General features: G+C 41.0%; 6 protein-coding genes across 7 annotated transcripts; 5 read left to right on the top strand and 1 right to left on the bottom strand.

Moving 5' to 3' along the window:
* Positions 1-754: 754 nt before the first annotated feature.
* Positions 755-8,917, top strand: Rab21 (RAS oncogene family member Rab21). 2 transcript variants are annotated; one of them, XM_068283630.1, is made up of 3 exons: positions 755-950; positions 1,046-1,636; positions 8,836-8,917. In XM_068283630.1, the coding sequence occupies exons 1-3, from the start codon at positions 887-889 to the stop codon at positions 8,859-8,861; spliced, it is 681 nt and encodes a 226-aa protein (XP_068139731.1). In that variant the 5' UTR covers positions 755-886; the 3' UTR covers positions 8,862-8,917. The 2 variants fall into 2 exon arrangements, with proteins under 2 accessions (XP_068139731.1, XP_068139730.1); XM_068283629.1 differs by lacking the exon at positions 8,836-8,917 and having other exon boundaries at positions 756-950; positions 1,046-2,588.
* FucTC (alpha-(1,3)-fucosyltransferase C) lies at positions 4,031-6,140 on the top strand. The gene is made up of 2 exons (XM_068302732.1): positions 4,031-5,333; positions 5,396-6,140. Exons 1-2 carry the CDS (start codon positions 4,564-4,566, stop codon positions 5,850-5,852), a joined length of 1,227 nt encoding a protein of 408 aa, XP_068158833.1. The 5' UTR covers positions 4,031-4,563; the 3' UTR covers positions 5,853-6,140.
* On the top strand, positions 8,865-11,427 carry stnA (stoned A). Its single transcript, XM_068283628.1, is given in 4 exon segments — positions 8,865-9,497; positions 9,499-10,111; positions 10,177-10,454; positions 10,456-11,427. Coding segments are annotated over 4 exon segments (2,496 nt in total).
* Positions 11,428-11,474: 47 nt separating this feature from the next.
* On the top strand, positions 11,475-17,591 carry stnB (stoned B). The gene is given in 7 exon segments (XM_068283627.1): positions 11,475-11,750; positions 11,752-13,189; positions 13,252-14,503; positions 14,661-14,912; positions 14,991-15,172; positions 15,237-15,447; positions 15,521-17,591. Coding segments are annotated over 7 exon segments (3,759 nt in total). The 3' UTR covers positions 15,669-17,591.
* Positions 17,592-19,518: 1,927 nt separating this feature from the next.
* On the bottom strand, positions 19,519-20,436 carry LOC137586580 (farnesol dehydrogenase). The gene is made up of 2 exons (XM_068302671.1): positions 19,851-20,436; positions 19,519-19,796 (listed from the first exon to the last, which is right to left on the bottom strand). Exons 1-2 carry the CDS (start codon positions 20,430-20,432, stop codon positions 19,629-19,631), a joined length of 750 nt encoding a protein of 249 aa, XP_068158772.1. The 5' UTR covers positions 20,433-20,436; the 3' UTR covers positions 19,519-19,628.
* Positions 20,437-24,441: 4,005 nt separating this feature from the next.
* LOC137586865 (farnesol dehydrogenase) lies at positions 24,442-25,398 on the top strand. Its single transcript, XM_068303046.1, has 2 exons — positions 24,442-25,045; positions 25,128-25,398. The coding sequence occupies exons 1-2, from the start codon at positions 24,470-24,472 to the stop codon at positions 25,293-25,295; spliced, it is 744 nt and encodes a 247-aa protein (XP_068159147.1). The 5' UTR covers positions 24,442-24,469; the 3' UTR covers positions 25,296-25,398.
* Positions 25,399-26,453: the final 1,055 nt, after the last annotated feature.

Raw genomic sequence — 26,453 nt, 5'->3', positions numbered from 1 at the left:
TCACTCTTCTTCTTTAGCTTTCTCTTCCGCTTTTTTCGTCTTGTTGTTTTTGATTGTTTGAAAGCGTGCTTGGAGTCTGTTTAGACCCGTTACACACAGCGTCTGCGTATTGAAATTTTAAGTAGAGTTGTCGTTAGTCTGATATTCTCCGATTTAAAATTTGAATTAGTATTTGAAATTCTCCAAAAACTTTAGCATTGATTGAATTAGATCTTTTAGTCCGCAAGTAAGAAGAATTACCAAGATAGTATTTAAAAATAGATGAAATCTGGATAACAAAAGATAAAACTTGTTATCCCAGGACCTCGAACATACATGCCATTTTTGACCCTTTCTGAAAGGCTGAAACTCAAAAATTGGTCAAAAATTACTTTTGAGGTTTTGATGCCAAAAAAAAGGTAAAAAATAAAGATAAGTTTGCGCGTTTTGCTGTAATCTCATTTCTGGTTGATTTCAATTTGAAATTATTTATTCTATTGATAAAAACGTAAAATTTAAAAAATTTAAAAAATTAAAAAAAAACCAACAAGTGAAGTAGTTGCGTTTTATATTTTTTTCTGAAAATTTATGATAAATGCTAAATTTCATTTAAACTTGCCGCCAAAGTTGCAACATTCCTGCCAACGTCGAACTAATGAGTGCAACTCCAATCGATGTGGCAACGACGAACTGAGAGCGCCACTGAGACAAATTCAGCCGTTTATTTTGTTATCGATAGTTTTACGATTTATCTATCTGGTCACTTTAGTAAACGATCTGGCAGCACTCAGAGTCAAAGTTGTTGTTGCGAAGTAATCACAAAACTGTGATGTTTCGTCTAAATTTTCGTTTAACAAATGCATAAGGTCAGCTTGTTCAGCCAACGGAAGATATAAAAACAACGAAAATGAGTTCGCGCAGAACGAGAAGTGGCCCCATGCTCAATTTTAAGGCAGTGCTTCTGGGCGAAGGTGAGTTTTGCTTCAAATGCATTTTCTCTGTCTTTTATTTGATGCCCCTGCTGACTGCTTCCCCCGCAATTGCAATCTACGTGTTTTGATTTTAGGATGCGTGGGCAAGACATCGCTGGTTCTGCGTTACATGGAGGACAAATTCAATAGCCAACATTTGAGCACCCTGCAGGCATCGTTTGTGACCAAAAAGATAACCCTGCCGGATGAGAGAAGGGCTCAGTTAAACATTTGGGACACAGCCGGCCAGGAGAGATTCCATGCCCTGGGCCCAATCTACTATCGCGGATCGGATGGTGCTCTGCTCGTATACGATATCACCGATCAGGACTCATTCCAGAAGGTTAAATCATGGGTCCGTGAACTAAAACAGATGCTGGGCAGCGACATAACCCTGATTATAGTCGGAAATAAGACTGATCTGGAGGACCAGCGTGCCATTGACTATGAGTCAGCAATGCAATACGCTCGCACTGTGGGCGCCCAGTATGTGGAGACATCGGCCAAGGAGAATGAGGGCGTTACCGAGCTCTTCGAACTGCTCACCCAATTGATGCTCGACCAGCGGCAACAGCAATCTCCACTGACAGCAGCAACTGCAGCCGGCGGCGATACACACAATCATTCGGATGCCATCAATGTGGCCGATGATCTAGATGTGGATCGTTTGGACGATGGCCAAGAAGGTAATAATGAATCGCATCGCTCCTGCTGTGGCATCTAAAAGGCTGAATTCAGGGCTCAATAGCCAACAGCCGTCCATTGTGATAATTATCTAAAATACTAATATATATACATATATATATGTATATAGAAGATATGTACCCAACTGTATATATATATCAACATTCATATATATATACCCACAGGTTTATATGTATACACAACTCTATCCACGATAACTATATAGTATATACGTACATACATATGTCAGCCAGAACGGATTTCTGTTATCCCAAACTTAATCCTAACATATGATTTTTATATATACATAAATAATTTTTTTTTTTCGTTTGTTATGGACAAATCCTTAGTCATTTAACGATATGGATTCGTCTAGCACCTTGTTCCTTTTTCACAATTTCTTTGTTAAATCTGTTTAATACAAACAATCAATTATAATACTTATATACATACAAACATATAAACAAATATGTTGCCTCTTTGTATGCGTCATCCTTATGAATTCGTCAATTTTCGCCCCACATTATGTCGTACTTGGGCCATTATCTTTGGACATTGTACGTATGTTTATATTTATATATACATATAAATATATATATATGATATGTGTGGCTAAATGATAAGAACTTTTCCTGACGATAGAGGTAGACTGCAGAAAGTCAAAATATGAAGTGTAAAACGAGAATAAGAAAGTAAAAGAGAAAGATAGAGAGAGAGAGAGGCAGATAGAGGAATAGCAATATTTAAAGGTACCAAATGACAATTTTGACTTTAATTTGCTCTTTATATATGTATACATATATGTATGTATCATCAAATCTATATATACACATATAAGTTTATATACTAAATGTATCATCTGTTTAGAAAAAGGCTATTTATTTCTTAAAATGGCATTGAAGTTTGTTTTAAATGAAATCCAGGAATAAATTAATATATTCTCTTCAATTTGAAGGATATGTTTTCTGAATTTTGTGTTAATATGAAGCCAAGAACCTAAACAGAAAACTATTTATGATTAACTATGAGCAATGAGAACTAATATCTCTTACTTGGACACTTGTTTTCTTTGATTATTTCTTGCTACTGAAACAAACTCCTACAGTTTACAAATCGTTATGGGTACCTGTAGGTTAGGTTAATGTCATTGGAGTTTTGACTGACCGAGATGATAATTACTTGTAATTTTCAGTAATTAGTTGAAATAGTGTCCACCTAATGTTAATGTCTTGGGTGGCTCTTGTTGCTAATGCCTTTTGGGCATTTGTAAGAAATATGTTTAGTATGTGAAAATCATTAGAGGCGTCTGACCTTTTCCTGTAAACGCTTTCTAGTTCGTGTTTAGGGGACATTAATTTCCATATTGGACTGCATGAGAGCGAGAGAGCACGAGACAGAGAGAACGAGTCATACATATGACTTTGAAGGTTGGTTGGTGTCAGGATCTTAAATACAGATAGATTGCACATCAATTACATTTATAATTATTAGAACAATTGCTAGACAAACACAACTGAGACAAGAATATACATACATATATACTTATATACATGTTATTGGGCTAAATAAGAGAAAGTCATGTGTTCAAATTCTCGACAGTATTTGTTTATTAATGCATGAGTAGAGACACAAACAAAAAAAAAAAAAAATGTAACTACAACCAAGAAGAAGCAAGCAACAATTGCAGGTCTTGGTCAGAGGTGGAAGACACACACACTTTTCCACCTAGTCGCCTTCTCCCCACCCATTCACGGGGTTTGGGCCTAATAGAGCTGAGGCAAACAAATTCTGCTACTTATTTGATTGCCAACTTTCGATGGAACATGAAGCTCATCATTTTGATTATACAAACATTTATTGTCTATGGTTTCGTTACGGCGTACACTCTATTGACGCACTTGCTCCATAGTATACTTAAGATTTGGCATTTAATTAAGCTGCAAACGTGAATAGAAAGCAATATTTTGAGCCAAGTAAGTAAAAATCAAATGACTCTAATAAGCAGCAATTGACTCACTCTCTCCTCTTCCTGATCTAGGGTATACGATGCCACAAACTGTTAAAGGTTTATATAGCTACGTGTACCTATGTATATATATGTTCTTGATCAGTGCTAGGAGTTCTATGGAAATTGCTAATTATGTCGATCAACTGGACAAGGGCGTAGCCAGGTATGGTCAGGAGAGGGCAGCTGCCCCCTCTGGTGCTTTGGACTTTATACTTTGTTTCCCTCAGTCTAAGGTTAAAATGTATTACGAAAATTCAGGTTTCCCCCTGAACCCCGTAAAAGTCTCGACTCGCACTAGAAGAGTATATGAACTTCGATGCAGCCAATGTTAACTTTTTTCTCATTTTCTTGAAAACTATTTAGTTCATATTAAAAAGTTAATAAAGGATTTTGTAAAAAATATGAATATGAATATGATCCCATCGGTTAGAAAGTGAATCAAAAAGTTATATTTGATGTATCTATTCAATTGTTCGATTGCTTTTTTAATAAGTTTGTTTTCGGTTTTGAGTGTAACCCAAATTGTTAGTTACCTGGAAATTATCGAGCTAAACCCATAGACCCTACCCAATTGAAGTACAGAAAAAAGAATGGGCAAAGCATAGAGCTCTGTGAATATTTGGTGTGGCTAAGGGATAAGAATGGGACTAGAGGCTAGAGATAGTACACACATTGAGTATTGTTGGCACAACATTATCGCCGAAAGCAATCAATAAACTTTTATCGCATTGACACCTCCAACCAGGTAGTTGACAACTATGTATGTACACACATGTGCATATAAGTGTATACTTAGGAATGGTGGGTATAGAGAGAACCAAAGAACTGGGAAACGGGAGAAACGATAATTAGGCTGTGTTATCTGATGATGATAGCCATAGGCTTTGCCATTGGCACTGGCATAGCCAGCGGCACTTGTAAATGGCTAGTCGAGCGGGTTGGTTTCGCGGTCCGAGCCTGTTGCTCGCCCTCTTGCTGCTCGGCACCGTGCTGGGTCTCTATAAGCTTAGCCGTTCCCCGTTGGTCAATCAATATGGCATACTTCAAGATTATTTGGAAAGCAATCGACCAGAAACTGAATCTCTGGCCACTGGCACACGTAGCATACTGCTGTGGAGTGAATTCTTCGGCGATCCGCGTTGGAGTCTGCCAGGCGACACCTTAGGACCTCCGGATTTTCGAGATGAACTGAAGTGCCCGGTGTATCAGTGTGAGCTGACCAATAATCATGATTTTCTACCCAGTTTGGATATGTACGATGCGATCGTTTTTCATGTGGCCGAACCATTTCCATTCCTCGAATCCCTTCCATCCAAGCGTCGAGCCCAACAGACCTATGTGTTTGCCAGCATGGAGTCGCCCGGTGAGACAAAGCATCAGTTGAGCAATGAGCAGAACTTCTATAATCTAACCATGACATATCGTTTGGATTCGGATATTGTATGGCCATACGGCTATTTGATCGATAAGGAGACACAGGCAATTGTCGCCCCAAATAGACAACCAAATTGGCGCAAACCACCAATCTCTGGCTGGAATGATACCCAAGTGTGGAATCTTTGGCCAGGTAAAACAAAAATGATCACCTGGTTTGTCTCTCACTGCCCAACGCTGTCCAAGCGTGAGGATTTGGCCAAGGCCCTGCAGGAATATATCGAAGTGGATGTCTATGGGAAGTGTGGACAGCTTAGGTAAGTCGGAACAAAGCTTTCTTTCCAATGAAATATCTTCTATCCTTCTTTGGATTTTCCAGCTGCAAACGAGGTGATCCACGTTGTGAGGAAATGCTAGATACCGATTACAAATTCTATTTGGCATTTGAGAATTCCCTGTGCACTGACTATGTGACGGAGAAGCTCTATGGAACTCTGCATCATAATATCATACCCATTGTCTTTGGTGGTGTGGATTATGCAAGATTTTTACCACCACACTCGTACATTGATGCCAATCAATTTGATTCTGTGGAACTATTGGCCGCTCATCTAGAGTTTGTGGCCAGCAATGTGGAGGAATATATGAGCTATTTCTGGTGGCGGGAGTACTACGAATTGGCCACATTTAGTCCATTTTGCGAACTCTGTGAACACTTGCATAGACCCGGCGGAAGGCACAGGATGCAGGTCTACAACGATATTGAGGCCTGGTGGTTCAATAGTTGTCGGTTCAAGACCCATATACAATTTGCCGCCAGCCAGACACGAGACTGACAAGGATAGAGATAGATGGAGCGAATTAGAGCGTAATGGCAATAGTGAACTAGACTACCAAGTACCTTTGTATGTATTTATGTCTATATGTACATATGTATGTATTATAGAACTACATATATCATTTCTATGTATGTGCTATGCCTAATATTCGGATGAGTCAATATCTACTTTACCTCAACTGTTATCAATTGATAGATAACTATATACTATAATTAAGTAAATATTGTATTCATTTAACCTAAAGATAAGCCTATACTTTATCTACATAAAAAGTATACAAAATTATTTCAAGTTTTAAGAAATAAAGAAGTTAAAAGTGTTTTAGTTTCATGAGTTTCAAAAAGAAACATTACTTGATAGTTTGTTGATTTAGAATACAGATCCATTTTAGTTATAGAAACTAAATGTCGGATCTATATTTGTAATTTTCAAATCAAAAGATCATGAAATCAACAACGTTTAATTGCGATAACTTGTTGACACATTTTCAAACATTTCCTTAAGGATTAAAACTTGAGAACTTTTATTCGATATTTCGATTGTTCATTAAAGTAACCAGGGATGAGCACCAACTCACGCGTGACTCACGCGCATGCCTAGGGGCAAATGTCAAATGTCAAAGTCTTGGACGTGCCACAATCGTAATCGAAAGCCAGGCGAATATATGTTTTGTTGTGTCATATTGCGCTTTTTAGCTTCTCGTAAGGACATTGAGAGAGTATTGTTGGTCTCTGTCTCTTTTCTCTCTCTCTCTCTTTTTTGTCGCCATCGACGTCATCAGCTGGAGAGCTTTTTGGTAATGAGTCTTGAAGTTAAAGCAAAGCTTTTGCCGTCAGGATACTATCACGCGTTCTCTCATACACACACACTCTCTCTACCTCTCTCTCTCTCTCTCGCTTTCCATGTCTCTTTTTCTCACTCCCTCTCTCTCTTTAAGAAAGCGTTTCCTATGAAATTTCATGACATTTTCTTCATTCTGTTCTAGATTTCCCGATAGTTCAAATCAGAGGTAAAACACCATAACGCAACGGAACAAAAACTAACGAGTATTAAGCCCTCCCCCGTTGGTTCGAAAAAAAATGAAATAAATTGAAAAATAATTAAAAATAGTTGCATCAAAAAGATGAACAAATAAGTAATACAAATATCAAACAAGAGTGTAAAACAAATAAATTGTTAGACCCAAAAAAAAGCAAAGAACTCGCCTAAAAGTCGTATAATTTTTCGTTCACCTTTTTCAGTTTCGAAAGTGAACCAAAAGTGAGACGTAAGTTGCATAAGCGGAAATCAAGTGGAAAACAGTGAAAAACGGCTTAAGAAAAACAACATCAACTACTTGAAGTGATTAAAAATGTTAAGTTTTCATTTCAAATTGTGCAATTTGTTGTAATTTGTGCTGTTTTTTTTTTGTTGCCAATTGTGTGGAGGAGGAAATGCTATTGACTGACAAGTGAAAAGATAGAAAGAAAAACGTGTGCTCTATGTATCTACACATATATATTTTTATATATAAATGTGTGTAGATGTGTGCGTAGGAGCACACTCTTGACACCAACCCACCGACCCCTATCATTCTCTCTCCCTCTATCTCTATGTCTCACTCTCTCTCTCTGTTTCTCTAGTTGAAAATTCATCGATTTTTCCTTTGGGCTACAGCAAGAGCAATTGGAAACGCAGGTACTACTGCCCCCCATTTTTCTTTTCATTGACGCTTTGTGTCCTTCCTTTGTGGCGTCTCTCTCTCTCTTTCACACAGAGAGAGAAAGAGACACACACACACTCACATACATGTACATGCACAGATGTAATCATCTGTCAAGCACATTTTTTGTTTTTTTTTTTCTTTACGTATTTCGTAATGTTTTTGCCAATTTGTTGCTGTTGTTGTTCTTCCTCCTCTGAGCCATTGTTGGCTTGAAACCCTAGAAAACATGTGTACTTGTATGTATATATATATATCGTCTATTGAAATCGGTTTTCTGCTTGTAGGTTTTTGGGTTAGACACTTGAAACTGACAATATCAAGATCAAGAATTGTCTAACAAGGCAAAAAAAAGCAAAAGGAAAAAAAAATGTATAAAGCAAAAGCAAGACACATAAAAACCAAAACCTATTGCAAACGAATCTGTTAAATTCTTTAAGTCGGAAATTTTTTGTTTTCTTAATTTAAACTTTAAAAATTTCCATAGTCTTAGTTAAATTCCAAATTAAAGGAAATTGGATTCTCTTAAATTTTGCTTTAAATAATTTAGTTGATATTTTATGTTGCATACATTCAGGCGCATCGCTAAGTGTGATTATATTTCCTAATTCCCTCAAGAGAGAAAAAAATTGTCCTCTTGCCGCTTTCTCTCAATTTCACTCAAGTGGCAAATAAGCTTCGGCTGTCAATTGTTGTTATTGTTGTTGTTTTTGGGCAGAAAGAAGCTTTTTTTCACCCATTTTCTTTCTTTTCCCGTGTAGGTACACAATTGACTCTCTCTCGATTGTCTGTTAGCTTCAGAGAAAACAGACAGAGAGGGAGAGAGATAGAGAGAGAAAGAGATAATGAAAGGAAAATCGCAGAGAGTGAGAGAGAGAATTCAGTGTCATGTTTTTTGTTCTTCTCATTTCGAAAATAGGGAAAATTTTCTAAAATTTTGAATGTAGAAAACAATCAGCAAAAGGAACATTTTTTTGTGGCAAAAAAATACTTTTGTGGACATTGCGGCGGTGAGTGCCAAAATGAAAAATATATATATAAAAAAAAAGTAAAATATATAAAACATAGTTTGAGAATTCCCGTATTAATATGCCTTAAAAAAATCCTTTACTGCGTTTTTTTTTTTTGATGATATAATAGAATAAAATCCTTGCCTGGTAGTTGTTCCTTGTTTCCAAACCACCTAACCACCAACCCACCTAACCACGAGACCCAGTAGCAAACCACATTTTAACATCTTCGAATTCGAATTGCAATTTCGCAATTGAATACTTGCAGACCGATCTCGATGTCTCCGCAATTAGATAATGCTTAAGTTACCAAAGGGTTTAAAAAAGAAAAAGAAGAAGTCGAAAAAGGACCAAGAACTCTTCACCGAAGAGGAGCTCGAGCAATATAAACGTGAGCTCAGGGCCAAGCAGGAGGCTGGCGAATCGGACGCAGCCGCATCAGACGTTGAGGGAGCAGCTGCCCCAGCCTCTGCTGCTGCCTCTGGCTCTGGCCTAGATAAAGAGGCATCGGCAGGAGGAGCCACAGCAACAGCCACAGACCAGCAGCCCGGCAACGACGAGGAATGGGCCAAGTTTAAGGCATTGACCTCTGGTGTTGATAATATTTTGCACAAAACCCAGGACGAGCTCGATCGCATCAAAAAAGAATCATTTTATCAGCGTCTCCCATCGGCTGCCGAAAAGAAGAAGCAAGAGGAAGAAGAGGCCGCCCGTCTCGAGGCCGAACGTGCTGAGCGCGAACGTCAACGCCTTGCGGAATTAGAGGCACAACGGGATAAGTTAGCCGAAGCTGTTGTTGAACTTTCCGACTCGGATGAGGAGGGTGCCCAAGACGAAGTCGATGATATATTTGCCACTGATTACATTGAAGCCATCACCAGCGGAGAGGTTCAATTAGCTGTTGTACCCGATTCCCCCTGTCTTGGGATTTGACGACGGTCCCGATCCATTTGACACAGCGTACGCCGAAAAGGTCATTGTCGGTGCCGACAAGGCCAAGGACAACAAAAAGAAGCTAGTGAGTCTAGGAGCGGCTGTTGAGGTCCTATCGGGTCGTGTTGATAGGGAACACGCTGTCGCCTTAGCGAATCCAAAGCGGAAGCTACGCAAAGGCATCCAGAATCTATTGCTTAGCGAGAGTGTCGACTTTGCTGACCAGGATCAGACAGCGGGCGAAGCAGCCGCCGAACCGGAACAGCATAATTTACTGGATGATCTTCTAGGCGATGACGACGAGGTAGCCGAAGTGCCCATCGATTTAAGCGTCTCTCTGCACTTACATTTGATTCAGCCCAAAAAGGTTGAGGAAGAGGAGGAGCTAGCGGAAATCGACCAGCCAAATCCAGAGGAAACTACACAGGTATACGACGATAAGACACTCGATTTTACTGAATTTGAGGAGGACGACGAATTCGCTGAGCTAGCAGCTGAATCGCTTACCAAAAAAGAGGAGGTTACGATAGTCAATCAGGTGGTAATACCTCCAGCCGTAGAATTATTGCCTGAAACCAGTTGGGCCGAATTCGAGACAGAGGAATCAGCTGGTAAGTAGCTAAGCAAACAGAATTTCTTCAGCGACTTATTTACTGTATACTCTGACTTATTTTAGGTAAGCCAAAGCGTCCACCACCACCGGTGCGTCCAGTAACTGGACCGCATATTGTTCCCGGTGCAATATATATAAGTGAGGACGAGGACGATCTTGACGACGATCCCTTCAATACCAATTACGCCGAGCAAGTTATTAAAAAGACAACTGTCCTAGAGCAGGACGACGATTTCGATCCACGGGCTGACGAGCCGGAACAGGGACTAGGAGTACCCGCTAGAGATCTATTGGCTGGCAGTGCAACTGATTTGACCAAAGTTGTACCAGCCCCCTTGGCCCCCTACATTAAGTATCGATCAGCAGCAGCAGGAGGAGGAGGACTTTGATCCCTTCGACACATCGGCAGTGAGTGCTTTGGTTCAGCCAAAGGCCACTGAGTTACGTTGTCTAGAGCGTGAATTACTCAATAAAGAGGAGAGTGGTCTCAAGCATTCGTTGAGTGATCCCGATTTTGATCCACGGGCCGATCAGGGCCACACCGAATCCCATTCCCAGTCCCAGCCCCAAAATATTCCAGAACCGAATATCGACGCGGCTCGACGCAAATCATCGCTGAGCTTGAACATCCAGGCCAAGAGTGTGGGCTTTCTGGTGCCATCCCAGGATTTACTGGGTAATGACGGTAGCTTGGGCGCCAATAAGAAGCCGTTGACACCATATTACGCACCACCACAGACCGCCCAATCGATAGCAGAACGTGAATCGGAAGCCGACGTCGATCCTTTTGACACATCGTATGTACCAGAGTCGAAACTAAGCGACATAGAATTGAAGCACATTGAGGCAGACTTGGCTGAAGCTCAAGCCGCAACACTCAGACACAGTATCTCAGATCCCGATTTCGATCCACGTGCACCGCCGACACCAGTGCCTGCTGAGGTCTTGCTGGCCGTAGAAGAGAATATTAATATAAAGGTTCTAACGCCGGCGCAAGAGCGCAGGCAATTACCCCGAGCCGACGATCAGGATTTGGATCCCTTTGACACCTCCATAGCGGCAAACCTACAGCCGGGCCAGACGGAATTGAAATTGCTGGAAAACGAATTATTGCCGGAGAGTAAACAGGATCGCATAACAGTCGACGTTCTAGACACACAGAGTGACGCCCAAGAGTTGGGACTGGGTGACAAGGTATTGACACCCTCACTACCCAGGCAAGAGATTGATCCCTTTGATACTTCCATAGCGGAGAATCTAGGACCCGGGGAGACGGAGATTAAGTTGCTAGAAAGCGAGCTAATTGAACGTTAAATCGGCAGAAAGACTCTGACAATCTCTTTCTCACACACATAAACAAAATGGCAAACCCTTTCTTGATGGACGATGATATGGGGGATGGAGATGGCGATTTGGCCAATCCCTTCTTGATGCAAGCTGAGCCATCAGAAGGTTCCGAAGTACCAGCCGCTGCCGAGAATCCTTTTGGTGGCATGGATACGGCCTCTAATCCATTCGCTTTTGGCGGTGACGAACTGGAAGCAGAACCGGAACCCATACCTGATATAGATCCGGCTATGAGTTTCTTTGGCACGACCATTGAAGCCGAAGACGATGCGCTCAGCTTGAAGTCTGCTGGCGCTGGGGGAGGAGGAAGAAAAGGTTGCTCCACCCCGTCCGCCACAGCCGCCACAGAGCACACAAGAGCTGATCAACACTGTGTCCAATCAGTTGGAAGAGACCAGCTCAGAGCTGCTGGGACGTATACCTGCCACTCGTTCACCCAGTCCCGTTTCCATGCGTGATCTCCATTCGCCCAGCCCCACACCCGATTCGGGACTAGCCGATCTGCTCGATGTCTCCGATGTCAGCGGTTCTAGTAATCACAATCAACTCATAGATCATGATCAGCAGCAGCAACCGCCGCCTCATCCACAGCCGACTCACCCACAGCCACCGCAACAACACGACAATCCATTTGGGGTGCCAACGGCTGTGCCAAGTATACAGGGTGCCACACCCATTCCCTCACCGGCCAAGCAACAGCCACCACGTCCTCCACCACCACGACCGGCTCCGCCTAGGCCAACGCCCCCTGCGCTACCACCGCATAGGCCGCCGCCACCGGCACAGCAGCAATCGCATCCGGACGATTTGTTGGACATGTTCGGCACCAGCAGCGCCAAACCAGCCAAGCCACCACCACCCAAGACCAAGGAGGATATACTCAGTCTCTTTGAGCAGCCGCAGCCGCAGACGCAGCCCAAGGACTTGCTCAATGATGATTTGGTAGAAGAGGCCCCAACGAAGCCTTCTCCTCCAGAACACCAGGTCGAAGAAACAGAGGTGGATCCGCGGGATGAGCCCATATTCAGCTCGTTGCTAACCCGACCGGATGAAAGTACCCATGACATTACCTCACAGCCGCAGGCAGCCACTTTATTGGGACACATGGCGGCGCCACAAGACACGACGCACAGACAGCGCGCCCCAACGCCGGATATCGAGATCACTACGGTGGAAGATTTGCCACGTTCCGATGACGAAGACGAACCCGAACCGGCTCCTACCCCATCCGCAGAAGTCTCTCAGCCAGATCCCGAGCCAGAACCACAGCCGGAACAGATCATTGAAACGGCGGATATAAGTCCACCCACTGAGATGGGGGCTAACATCCAAGCTGCGCTGGAAGAGGAGCAGGCACCAGAATCACAACCTGAACCAGAGGTGGAACAAATGGATACCGGTTTAGATTTCCCATTGGCCACGAGTGGTCTGGCAAGTGGACAGCATTCTGCCAATCCCTTTGCCAGTCCCGAGGAAGAAGATGAACACGACTTTGCTGCCGTTACACCTAACGTGGTGGGCAATATCTTTGCCGTAGATGATGCCGACGAACAGGAGCCCGAACCAGAAACTGTCCAGCCAACTGTACAAGTGAGCAACATCTTTGCCGCTGAGCCGGATGAGTTCGATGCCTTCTCGGCCAAATTTGATTCGGTAAAGAAGGACAATATCAGTATGCTTGATGGATTTGGTCCAGGATCAGGTGCTATAACACCCACGGGAGGAGATGGTAAGTCTCTAATGGGATCAAAAAATTTTCTTCTCATGCTCTCTCTCTATTTTAACGTTTAGCTTGGGGCGATAGCGCCTTTGGTTCGGCCACAATATCGGCAAATGCCTTCGGTGATGCGACTTCAGCGGATGATGGTTTCGGCCAGGAGGATGATGATTTCTATGCCATGCAGGCACCTGTTCGCTCCGACTCGGTGGAATCGGTGGACAAAGAGTTCAGTGTGGTAATACGACCAAAGACAGAGGGATCAGGCGGTGTGGCTCCTCAATTGGCACCGCCGCCACCACCGGCTCGTACAACGGTCACTGCACCAGCACCGACTGGGTCATCGCCAACAGCTGTTAATCCGTTTGAAGATGTCAGCGGCTTCCCAGCTCCAGCAGAGACAAGCATGAAGCGCAGCGACTCACAGGATACGCCACAGACACCACTGTACGATGAGGATGTGTCCCAGCCCCTGGAAGATTATCCCCGGCTACACTATGTTGGTCCCGGCTGGGAGATGCAGTTGCGTCAGCCCAACAAGAAGAAAATCACTGGCCAACGCTTCTGGAAGAAGATCTTTGTGCGTCTAGTGGTGCAGAATGATGTTCCGGTGGTCCAACTGCTCAATCAGGCTGGCGATAAACAACCATTCCAAGAGCTCCCATTGCAGCCATCGTATTCGGTATCAGAGATTGGGGCCCAGCAATACGATCAATTTGGCAAAATATTCACCATGAAGCTACAGTATATATTCTATAAGGAAAGACCCGGAGTTCGACCTGGCCAGGTGACCAAGGCCGAACGTATTACCAATAAGTTGACCAAATTTGCACAATATGCCATTGCCGGTGATTATGAGGGCGTCAAGGAGTTTGGCAGCGATCTCAAGAAACTTGGTCTACCCGTCGAGCATGCTCCCCAGTCGTCGCAGCTCTTCAAGATCGGTTCAATGAACTATGAGGACATGAAACAGTTCTCCGTTTGTATTGAGGAGGCTCTGTTCAAGCTGCCTGCTCTGCGAGAGCGTGCCTTGACCTATAAAATGGAAGAGGTTCAGGTAACAGCTGTCGATGAGATAACTGTCGAGCAGGACTGCGAGGGCAAGATCCTGAAACAGATTGCCCGTGTGCGTCTATTCTTTTTGGCCTTTCTAACGGGCATGCCGACCATTGAGTTGGGCGTCAACGATATGTGGCGTCAGGGTAAAGAGGTTGTTGGTCGCCATGACATTATACCTGTGGCAACCGAGGAATGGATCCGCCTGGAGGCAGTCGAGTTCCACAGTGTGGTTAATCAACAGGAATATGAACGCACACGCACCATCAAGTGAGTATCAAAAGGAAAACGAGAATGAGTTTTCTTGTCTTGTAGAACAATTTAAGCATCTATCTCTTATTCTATTGCATATTTATTGGGGCAAGGTTTGAAATTGAAAATCCTTTTTGTATATCTACTAATTTGAATTCCTTTTCATTCCATTCAGATTTCAACCACCTGATGCCAACTATATTGAACTGTTGCGCTTCCGTGTGCGTCCGCCAAAGAATCGTGAACTTCCGCTTCAGCTAAAAGCCACTTGGTGTGTCACAGGCAACAAGGTTGAGCTGCGTGCCGATATTCTTGTTCCTGGTTTCACATCACGCAAACTGGGACAAATACCATGCGAAGATGTCTCTGTGCGTTTTCCCATACCGGAATGCTGGATCTATCTGTTTCGTGTCGAAAAGCATTTCAGGTGAGCCCAATCGAATAGAGTTTAAAGAAAATAAGCAATCGAATAATAATACATATTGATCATTCTTATAAAAAAAAGATATGGTTCTGTGAAATCTGCACATCGTCGTACTGGTAAAATCAAGGGTATTGAACGGATATTGGGCGCTGTGGACACACTGCAGGAATCTTTAATTGAGGTCACCTCGGGTCAGGCCAAGTATGAGCATCATCATAGAGCCATTGTCTGGCGTTGTCCACGTTTACCCAAGGAAGGTCAAGGTAAGTGTTGACATAAAGCTTTTGTGCACTTGCGAGTTGATAATTCAATTTTATTTTGTTTTAGGTGCCTATACCACGCATCAGTTAGTTTGCCGCATGGCACTCACCTCGTACGATCAGATACCCAGTGAACTGGCGCCATACGCATTCGTCGAATTCACAATGCCCGCCACGCAGGTCTCGCATACCACCGTGCGCTCGGTTAGTGTGCAAGATTCTGATGCCGATGAGCCGCCAGAGAAATATGTTCGATATTTGGCACGACATGAGTACAAGTGAGTGCAAACGAATCAACGAATAAAAAGTGTCTGTTGATGATAATAATAATTTTCTTTTTTGTTTTGCTAGGGTTGGCATCGAGACCACGCACGGCGAATCCACGAATGCGTATTTGGCGGCAACGCGTCCCATAAAAGAAGAGACAACCACCACAACGGCGGCGAAACCAACTGCCTCGCCGGTGCCGCCTAGCGATTCGGATTCGGATTCCAATTAAGCAGACACAAAATATATAGCCAGAAGACTTTCGTGTAGATACATAGATACATATTTATGCCTCAAGTGTGCAGTAATCTTTATTCTTTAACTCACTAAACACTACTCAACACTGACACTCCATTAGAGCGTGTTCCCGGCGCGTGTATCGTATGATTAGAAATCCAGTTAGTTAGTTGACAATAAGAATGACAACAGTAAACCAGTAGCAGCAAATTTGGGGAGGGGAACACCTCGAAAAATGATCGATATATGTATACATATATACATACATATGTATATCAAAGACTCGGACTGACACGCAGAGGCCGAGAAGAAAAATGAATGCATTACCCAACACTAAACTCGTTTAACTATCGACCAGAGATCAAACGTCAACACATACATATGCATAGACATAAAGTTTACTCGTAAATGGAAACGTACATACCACAAAAGAAACAAACAAAAGCAAAGGAGAAAAACAAAAAGTGAAGAAATTCTACTAACTAAATAATATACCATATATTTATATATACATATATAGTTATTAACCCCCTTAAAAAAGAAAACCTAAGCTGAAGTTATACATAAGTCCTACCTCCTATCTCCCCCAAAGCTCCCCCAATGATAGAAAAAAGAAGGTGGAAATGATAAGCAATTTCGCAAAACATCGTTTGACGTTCAACTATGATTTAAGTGAATCAAAAGAAGCAAAACAAATAAGTATTCCATACGTGAACCAAGGGATCTTCTTACCCCAGGGTAACGCACACACACACACACACACACAGACAAATCCATTCAGATAACTACACATATATATTATATAGAATATATATATATATTTATGTGTTGATCAAGTCTTTTAGCCAAACCCAAGAGGAAACCAGAAGGCAAAACGGAGGCGAAGACATGGGAACACTCGTGTGGAACTGCGATTGGAAAGGATTTCCTCTCCCTAGCCCCGACTCCCTACCACCACCACCACCCACATCTAATCGATAGCAGCATTCGTCATACATCATATATATATACACAACTAAAACTAAGCTTTATCATTGACTTTAAATTCAATTTATAAACCAAAAACAAAAAACAAAGAAAAGAAAAAAAAAAAAAAAATGCATATTCAAATGTTATTGTTGTGAATCAAGTAAACCAAAAGCAAAAAAACCAAAAAACAAAGGAATAAAAATTAATTGCAAAAAAACAAAAACAAAAACAAAAACAACAAATTATATTCAAAAATAAAAATACTTCTATATAGTCAAATCATTTTTGTTAAAACTAAAAACTAAAAGAAATGCAAAACGGTTTACAAAAGCAAACTACATATACAAGGCGATTATTATACATATAAAATATATATATAATAAGTACATATATACATACATAAATCTATATGCATACATATATATGTACTTATATGCCGTTCACATATTATACAAATTAAATTGTTCAGTTTGACTAGCCAAGAAATTGCAAAATAGATTTGTTAATTGAGTGTTAAACAAAATATACATACAAACATACCTACATACATGCATACATAGAAATATTCTCACCATACATATACATACATACATAATTCATACTTATATGCGATATATATACATATATACGTATATATCTGGTTATATATATGTACTTAATATCTCCTTCACACGAGTCAGTGTAATACTTTAAAGAATTTCTGATTTTTAAACTCAATATTATCTCAAATTTTCCCCTCCCTCTATATGTATGTATATTGTAAAAGATTCTGCTCCAGCAAACCAGGCCCCGCTCCCACCCCCGCCCCCTGTCCAACCCTTTTTCCTCCTCACAAATTATTCTCTTTAATTTTTTTTTATGTGTTGTATGTACAAACAAAAAAAATGCAAGAATGAAACTAAAAACTACAAAATTGAAATAAACATTCACATGTTATATATAAACTAAATACATAAATATATATATACTAAATTTACCTACTCAAATAAGCAGCGACTCTAATATGCACGATATGGCATAATAACAATTAATGCTATATCCCCGGCATATATATAATAGACATTGCTTATGTATATATATACATACATGCATATAGAAATCTACATAACTAAAGTGCTGAATGAATATGAAGGCGAAAAGTAATTGGCGAATAACCGAAATGATCTAAAGCAAAAATAAAATATATCGGTAACGATTATTCAATGCGATCCGGCAATAGGAAAATAATAAACCTCTTCCCCCTCCCCATCCCCCAATTCAAACACTACCAAGAAGAAAAAACCAAACAGAAAAAAAAAAAAATGCATTATGATGTGGAAATTAACTAGTCAAATGAAAAAAATAAATATTGAGAAAACCAAAAATATTAAACAATGCAAAAATTATTAAAAAACAAAACAACAAATATGTCGTATTTTATTTGCATACCAAAGGTGGGAAAGTTGACTGGCGAGTCAAACGTGAGCTGAGCTTTTGGCCGAAACGAATATGGGATCTTTATCAGTATTGATAGATAGATTAAGATACTTATATCTTTCGAAACTTTGTGTGGGCCAACTAATCCTGATTGATCTATCTAACTGCTCTTAGTAAAAACATTCACAAAATCAAGCAGAGCCATCTGATATCTTACACTTTTTATGACATTCTATGGAAGGCCAGAGATTGTACCGAGATTAATCTGAAGCCAATCTGCACAACGAAGTATTGAAAATAATCCTAGAAAAGATATCTTCCCATTCAATTCTAGTAAAAAACTTACAGAGTATTAATTGCAATTCAATTTAAATGAAATTGAGGAGGAAATCGTTGGCAGTTTCCTTCCCAAAGTGAACAATAAAGCACTTTATTTTCTGCCATTTTATCTTCTTTTTCCAAAGGATTTTAGTATTTAGAAGAATTTAGCTGCTGCTGCTGCTTTTTGGGATTTATTAAGGGAAGTTGTGCCTTTCCTTTCTCATGGTACTTTTGTATGGACTGTACTTGCCGTTCTGTATTTTCTTTTTCTATTTTTTTGCAGATTCTGCAGATATGAAGTCATTTGTCATTTGTGTGGCCAGAACTCAGTGCAATCAGTGCAGACGCACACACACACACACACACACACACACACACATAGACACACACGTAAAGACATGTGGATGTTACTTTATACTAAAGCTGAGATTTTGGACTGTCTGTAAAAATCGTCATAAAATATTATAGTCCAAGAAAATGGGAATGGGAGCTACAGTGACGTGACTGCGGGTTTACTTGACATACTTACTACAATATATCTGTCTGTCTCTGTCTTACTCCTTCTCTCTGTCAGTGTGTGTGTGTGTGTATGTAACCGAAAATTAAAGCCTTACTGAAACGTTATTCCTTTTGGCAATCCGTTAATACAAGTTAAATATTTATATGATTTTCGTCTGCCTTTTGTTATCATATTTTTTAGTTTTTGCCACTTTTGGTTTGGTTTTTGGCAATTCAATTCAATTGTGCCGGATGGGGGAAATGTACATATGTATTTGCCGGACACGTGTTGAAAATTTGCTGTCAGCAAACATTCTAGTTCATCATCATAACTTATTTGCCCTGGGCCTATCTCTATATGTATGTACTTATGTATGTATGAGTAGAAGTCAATCTGTGAACAAAACACGTGCCTCCTTTGCATTGTGGCCACAAATGAATTGAATTGAATCGAACTGGATGGTTGGATTCGACTCGTATGGAATCGTATCGAATTGAATTGTATTGATGAGATGATGACACATGCTGCCAACAAGCTGCCCGCTACGTTTTGGACAAGCGAAATGAAGAAATGAACATCTGACATCTGGGCAAAAGGAAAAAAAACATCCAGAGGCATATTATTTAATAATCTCGATAGATGATTGTCCAACATACTGTTTGGCATTTCGGTTTATTGGATGGATGGATGGGGCCAAATAGTGGAAGATTTCAAGTCACTTTAAGTTTATGTTTACGCGCCCACTCGTATTTAGAATGGTTCACCCATGGGTTTTATGGTAAGCTCATGGACCTGGACATGTGGCGGAGTGGCCAGGGCATACATAATGGCATTGGCCACGTCTTCAGCCTGTAACATGGGCAATGTTTTGTATTGCTGCGGCACCAACTCCGTGTCCACCAGGCCAGGGCTAATGCTCTGCAAAGAACTATGCAAAATGTATTCGTTTGAGATTAGTTTTATTCATCTCACCGTGACCTTGACCTTTGTCTTGAAATCCCTCAACTCCTGACGCAATAGTTCGGTCATAGCGGTTAGGGCATGTTTTGTGGCCGGATACATGTTCAGCTCCTGCTGGCTACCGGGCAAAGGATTGAATAGATAATGACCCACAATGCTATTAATGAGCACCACGTGACCCTCAATGGGTGGGGACTTGGAGCGCCACGATTGAAATGCTCGCTGTGTGCAGTAGACCACGCCCATCACATTGGTTTGCAGCACCTGCTGCACCGTATCCAAGGACATGGTCAACAATTGGCCACCAGAAAGTTTGCCAGCATTATTAATCAATATGTCCACACCACCGAACTCCTCGACAATCTGATCGAATACGTCATTCACCGACTTCACTTCGCACACATCGCATTGCTTGATATGGAAGTTTTGGCGCCTGGCTTCAGGGATTTCTGCACGCAGTTCCAGCATGCGGTCAAGACGACGAGCCAATCCGACCACAATCACACCAGAGGCAATCAGTTTACGGGAGATCTCTGCTCCAATGCCCGAACTGGCACCAGTCACCACAGCCACACGATTTTGCCAACGTTCCATGGCGACAATTCGAATTGAAATGAAATCTCGTTTGGCCCGACACCATTGAGACAGCTCTCTGTATCTGTGGTCTGTGGTCTGAGATCTAACATCTGACATCTGAGTAGGTGACTCTTATTATATGGTTTTTATCTGATGCAACAGATCGGCTGTAACATGTCTTTCAATTATCCAATTACTCTTAACCCTAGAGCGACCGAGCGGACCTCCTTTTGATCAATAGGAAGATGTCTCTTTCAATAACTTGAAACCTTTTTTCAATTTCTATTAACAGACAAAGAGACAGATCTTATTATCTTTTGTATGTCATACTTTTCATAAGAAGAAGTCCTATTTTACAGGTGAAAACTTTACCTTATATCTAGGGATAAATCTAGTTAGTCATTGCCACCTTGCTTTAGCAATTTATTGATGTGAAACGAAGAAAAGAAAAGGCAAATACAAACAGCTGGGCTAAGCTTAATAATTTCTTGAATAGCTAAATTGAAATTCAATGAAGACAAGAGCTGGCAAATGTCGGAAGAGAAGAAACAAGCCATGGGGGCTTGGTAATGAAATATTGACGAAATGAAGACTAGGAGGAGTAGAGGAATAGGGGGCTATATGTATGTATATGGAATATTGTCGCAGCTGCACACAACAGACGAAAAAAATATTTCAACAGCTGCACAAAAAAGTTTTCCCTTTGAAATATAAATAAAAATCAATTTGAGGCGCATTTTACAGCGCCAAAACTCAAACAGAAGGAAAAGAAAAAAAAAAGAGAGAAAGAAGATGAAGTGAATTGAAGGTAGTGTGCAGAAGAAGAAGAAGAAGAATAGATGAATGGTAGCAGCAGTCAATAGTTAGCTAATGCCATAAGGAAAAGGCCTTGCTACGACTTTGGCATGTCAGTTCTCAGTGGTGGGTGCTCTCACTCCTCAGGTCCTTTTCTCAAGGCACACGTGCTATTTGCTCACGTGTTTATGGAAATTGAGCAACGTATTTCAAGTTGAGCGTCAGCTCAAAGCGACATTTGTTTGCCAAGACACCAAGACCGAGACCAGGACCAAAACCAAGACTGGGACTTAGACCAAGACCAAGAGCAAGAGCAGAATAAAGAACCCAAAGAAATAGAAGCAGCAAGAAAAATGTGCATGAAAATCTCACTGATTACGTATTTGCAGAACGCAGAGAGCTCACAGAAGAAGAAGAAGAAGAAGTGGGTGACGGTTAAGTTGTTTTTCTTCCTTCTGTGTTGTTTTTTCCTTTTTTTTTCTCTGTGTTTTTATTCCTCTGCTTGGTAGGGAGAGACAAACAAGAGTCTATTAGGCGCATTAGACGCTCGGCTAGACGGGAAAGTTACAAGCATACAAATCATACTTAGATGAATACTCATGTCTGTATGTCCCTATCGTTGTCTCTTCAAGCCAACTTTTCTACGGTTTGTATAAGTAAATGTGTATATACCCTGCTCTGATAGGGTGAAAGGCTATAAACGAAACTCTTGTAAACATAAAAGAAATCAAGGTAAAAGTTATCGAGTTGTTACTTGGAAACATATCTGCTTCGTTGAGTACCTGAGCTAAATCCATATACCCTTTTCGTAAGGGTATAATGAATCTAATTGCATTTCAGAGCGGTATATATAGGCTTGTTGAATACGAATGCAAGATGAATACGTGTTAAATGTATGCCATAGAAATGGTTTTCATTTGGCAAATTCATTGGGCATCAAAAATATATTTTGGGTTTTTTTTCTGGTGGCTTTAATCCTGTCAGTCGCTGTCCTTCTATTCCATTTGTCCTTTTCTTTCTCTTGTGTATGTTTCTCTCTTTTTTTGTGATTACTCCTATTGCATACATTTGCAGCTTCAACCGGAAACAGCTGGTGCTGCTGTCGCTTTTTGTTGCCGCTGGCCATAATTCAAATTTGCAGTTTTCTATGCTAATTCGTTTGATATCTTGCACACGAGAAGGAGAAGAAGGATATGTAACGCGCCGCGCGCACTCACTCTCTCTCTCCATTAGCCGCAGACCCTTTCTTTATTCTTCTCTTCGGTTTTCGGTTTCTTTTTTTTCAGCTGTTTTGGGGAGCTGCCCACGAAAGTATGCTAAAATTTATGCAGACCTGCTGCATGGGTGCAAGAACATGTGTTTGCTCCTTCAACCCAATACAAAACAAGAACAAGACAAGACAACGCAGAAGCAGCGGCAAGAAGAAAAGCCAATGGCAATACGAATACGAATACAAATATATGAGTAAGAGTATATGGGTCCTTATTGTGTAGAAACACTCGACGTTTTGCTTGAAATTTGCATTTGGTCTGGACCCTTCAAGGAGTCACCAGCAACAGCAGTCGCAGCAGCAGCAGTAGCTTTCATTATGCCAATTTGCCGCTTGCATAATTGAATGGAGTGGGGAAGGAACAGCAGCTGCTGCCACTTCTTCTTATCCTGCCCATCCACATATTTCAATGGTTTATGGCCATTCAGGTGGAGGATGAAATACTTTAGATTTTATTATCTATAAAAATCTCAAAAAAGAAACGCAACGACAACACATTCTTGCAAAGAGAGGCAGCAAACATTTTTATGTTGATCAACGGCGACCACCGGAGAAAAACAAAAATTGTTGACAGCAGCAACAACAACAAGAACATAAAGCAAATGATTGATTTGATTTTAATGCGAGTTTTATTCTTTCTCATTGTTGTTGTTTTCATTTTGGTTTTATTTTGGCTGAAGACATTAATTAGTTTTAGTCCAACAGTTGCCAAACTGAGCAACCGGAATTCCTTTTCATTCAGTTTATGATAGGTCCGAAAAACCCGAAACTTGCTAAATTTTTGGCAACCTAACAAAACGGGCAATTCAATTGCAAGACAAACAAAATAGTTCAAAGTATGCCCAAGCCAAAACTGCATGTTAAAGCTAAAGGCCCAAGGTGGAAGATTTAAAAGATTACAGATTTGAAGAATTGTAAGAATCAATAAAGCGAATTTTTCAAACAAATCTTGACCCACGTTTTTGCATTCATATCACTAATAAAGCTTTAATTGATGCCATAAAATCATTAGATTTTGTTTGTGTTGATTAGATCAGAGTCCGTCTTAAAGGAGATAACTAAAAAATTATTGCGCTACCTTAACGAGTTATCATCGGAAGCTCAATACATAGTCGTAGTCGTTAGTTTTGTAGTGTGTTTGTTTAATATTTATAGCAGATAGCTGACTAATAATTCAAATATACTGTGGAGCCGTTAACATCTGCACTACAAAAGCCATCAAGGTTTCGCCAAAGTCATTCAGGTCAAAGTAAGGTAAAGTTGAAAGTAAGGGAATTGCACTTAGGAAGCCATACTAAGGTTCAGCGTTTTAGTTCTAGTTTCTTAAAAATAAGTGCAAAGAAAATGCAGTAAGAAAGTTCCCTTTCTTTTTGATTTATACTTCCTGGTCATGTTGTTTTTGGACGAGTTTTCAAAATATTAGTTATTTGCAATACTTGGTTAAAAAAGTGAGCAAGAAAATACATTTTTAGAACGATTTTGTTATTTTAGGGGCTTGTCTGATGAAATCGAGAGCATTAATTGGTTCTGTTCACTTGTTCCGTTAGGGTTTCCATCAAAGTGACCTCATCATGGTTGACCACCCTGATGGCTATTGGCATTGTCAAATCTATTGCTATTGTTGTTGTTAATACACACCCACTCTCCGCCGATTGGCCCCCACCTGCCACTCCTTCCCTCCCCCTCCCTCGGCATGCCAATTTGCCACGATGATGAATGAATAAATGATCAGAAATTAACTGGCGGCGCATTCGGTCGTGGGTCTAATCAATTATTCAACTGTCGTGTGAACTGCGTCGTTGGTTATGAAAATATTTGAAGAGGCTCGAAACTATTTAAAAATTAAATTGCAAATAGCAAAAGTAAGCAAGGGACAACCAAGAGAAAATAATAATGAAATAAAAATAGAACAATAGCAAAATATGATTCCGTATTTAAGCGCCGTTTCGCTCAGGAGACGGATTTAGTTCTCTGCGAACATTTGATAGAAATGGATCGTTGGCAAGATCGTGTCGCCGTTGTAACTGGTGCCAGTTCGGGCATTGGAGCCGCTGTGGCCAAAGATCTAGTTAGATCTGGTCTAATTGTGGTTGGTCTGGCCCGGCGCATTGAACGCATCGAGGCACTGCGAGAGGATTTGCCTGTGGAGCTGCATGACCGTCTGCATGTCCAACACTGTGATGTGGGTGAACTGGATTCGGTGAGGGCTGCCTTCGATTGGATAGAGGAGCATTTGGGTGGCATTGATATACTGGTGAACAATGCTGGGACTCTCTTTGCGGGCCAACTGCTAACCATGGAAATGGAGCAATTGCAGCGAGTTTGCCAAGTGAATCTATTGGGGGTGATCGAGTGCAGTCGGCGAGCCTTCCGTTCAATGAAATCACGTGAGGTTCCTGGCCATATAGTGCTCATTAATAGCCTTACGGGTCGTAACATAATCTATCCGCCTGGCGAGGAGCTGCAATGCCTCAATATGTATCCCATAACAAAGCATGGGATCACAGCTCTATTGGAAATTTTGCGCCAGGAGATGCGAGGACTTAAAACGCAGGTGAAAGTTACGGTGAGTGGTTGTAAATGGCAAGTGGATTCAAAGTTTTCATTTTATTTTCTCCCCCCTCCGCCATACCCTCTATCTCTGGCAGAGTATCAGTCCCGGTGTGACAGATACAGAGATATTGCCATCTGGTTATGATACTCTGCCGATGTTAAAGCCGGAGGATATATCAGCTGGCATTATATATGCCTTGGGCACACCTCCCCATGTCCAGGTACATGAGCTGACCATCAAGCCGCTTGGCGAGCCATTCTGAACACACGCACACACACACGGAGACATACACACAAATGCGTGTTTTATATAATAATAATAAAATGGAAATATGGGAAAATAAATAGGAAATATTCACAAAAAAATTTGCCATTGCAAAAGTGGGCGTGACAGGTCTGCTTCTCCTTATTTACTTACTGGCACGACAAAATTGCATTTTTTTATTTGAAAATAGCTTTCAAGGGGTTCGGTTCGGTTGGCATTTCCGGCAGCAACATGCGAGAATGCCGAAAAATACAGTTACGAAAATAAGTTAACATTAGCCTGACATGAAGCAGCGAATCGCTCGCTCGCTCGCTCGCTCGCTCTCTCTTTCTCTCTCTTTCTCTCTCTCTCACTCTCTAGCAGTCCAAAACAGGTGGCGTCCGTATCCGCATTCTCAAAAGGAGCAAAAAAAGGAGGAGAAGAGATAGAGACGATGTTGGCGATAAGGATGGAAACGAAGGAAAGAAGCTGGCGGTAAAGTCTGTGAGTGTCTGTCAATATTGAAAAGCGTACGCATTTGACATAAAATGTAATATAGTTGCAGCCACACACACACACATAAACACACACACACACCCACTTATAGAACATAGCGAGGTAGGAGAAAAGGAAGTAAAACAGACAGCTGAAGGAAATATGCAAAAGGCGGCAACTGCACGCAGAAAAATTAAAAGTTCCGAAACAGGTCAAGCACAGGTCATGAACTGATCTCAGTTAATATTAAGAAAAATCGAATCCGAAAGGCATCGTCATCCTTTTGTGAGGTACGCCAACAGGAAAGGGTCCTTAAGTATGCTAGACAATTAAATTTAGGTTTACCTTATAACTTCTTTTCAAGAAACTATTGCTCATATTACGCATACGTCACGTGTTTCTCAAATTATATGAAATTAAACCTAAAACTGTTCTCACTGGCAAAAGAAAAATGGGCGAAACTGCAACTGAAGAAAAGCACCAACAAAAATATATACAAATTGCCATTTAGTTGGAAATTGGAAAGTTGTTAACAATTTAATTTCTTAGGAAAAGTTAAGCTAAGAAATTGGTTTTAATAAAGATTCGATTCTTTTCGCTTGTTCTTTTTTGGAACAGTGTAGAACTCGTTTTGCATTTTGAGTTTCATTTTTGGTTTTAGTATTCTGGTTGCTGTTGTTGT

The sequence above is a fragment of the Drosophila tropicalis genome, unplaced genomic scaffold (genome assembly GCF_018151085.1).
Source record: "Drosophila tropicalis isolate 14030-0801.00 unplaced genomic scaffold, ASM1815108v1 contig_158, whole genome shotgun sequence".
NCBI classification, from domain to species: domain Eukaryota; kingdom Metazoa; phylum Arthropoda; class Insecta; order Diptera; family Drosophilidae; genus Drosophila; species Drosophila tropicalis.
Note: the sequence above shows the minus strand (reverse complement) of the source record. Positions and strands in the feature narration are given on the sequence as shown.

Bases quoted from the DNA above. Each gene is read 5' to 3' on its own strand.
- Rab21 (XM_068283629.1), top strand. From the start codon at position 887: ATGAGTTCGCGCAGAACGAGAAGTGGCCCCATGCTCAATTTTAAGGCA. The intron at 951-1,045 runs GTGAGTTTTGCT...TTTTGATTTTAG, and splicing joins GGCAGTGCTTCTGGGCGAAG to GATGCGTGGGCAAGACATCG.
- FucTC (XM_068302732.1), top strand. From the start codon at position 4,564: ATGGCTAGTCGAGCGGGTTGGTTTCGCGGTCCGAGCCTGTTGCTCGCC. The intron at 5,334-5,395 runs GTAAGTCGGAAC...TGGATTTTCCAG, and splicing joins GGGAAGTGTGGACAGCTTAG to CTGCAAACGAGGTGATCCAC.
- LOC137586580 (XM_068302671.1), bottom strand. From the start codon at position 20,432: ATGGAACGTTGGCAAAATCGTGTGGCTGTGGTGACTGGTGCCAGTTCG. The intron at 19,797-19,850 runs GTGAGATGAATA...AGTTCTTTGCAG, and splicing joins AGACAAAGGTCAAGGTCACG to AGCATTAGCCCTGGCCTGGT.
- LOC137586865 (XM_068303046.1), top strand. From the start codon at position 24,470: ATGGATCGTTGGCAAGATCGTGTCGCCGTTGTAACTGGTGCCAGTTCG. The intron at 25,046-25,127 runs GTGAGTGGTTGT...TATCTCTGGCAG, and splicing joins AAACGCAGGTGAAAGTTACG to AGTATCAGTCCCGGTGTGAC.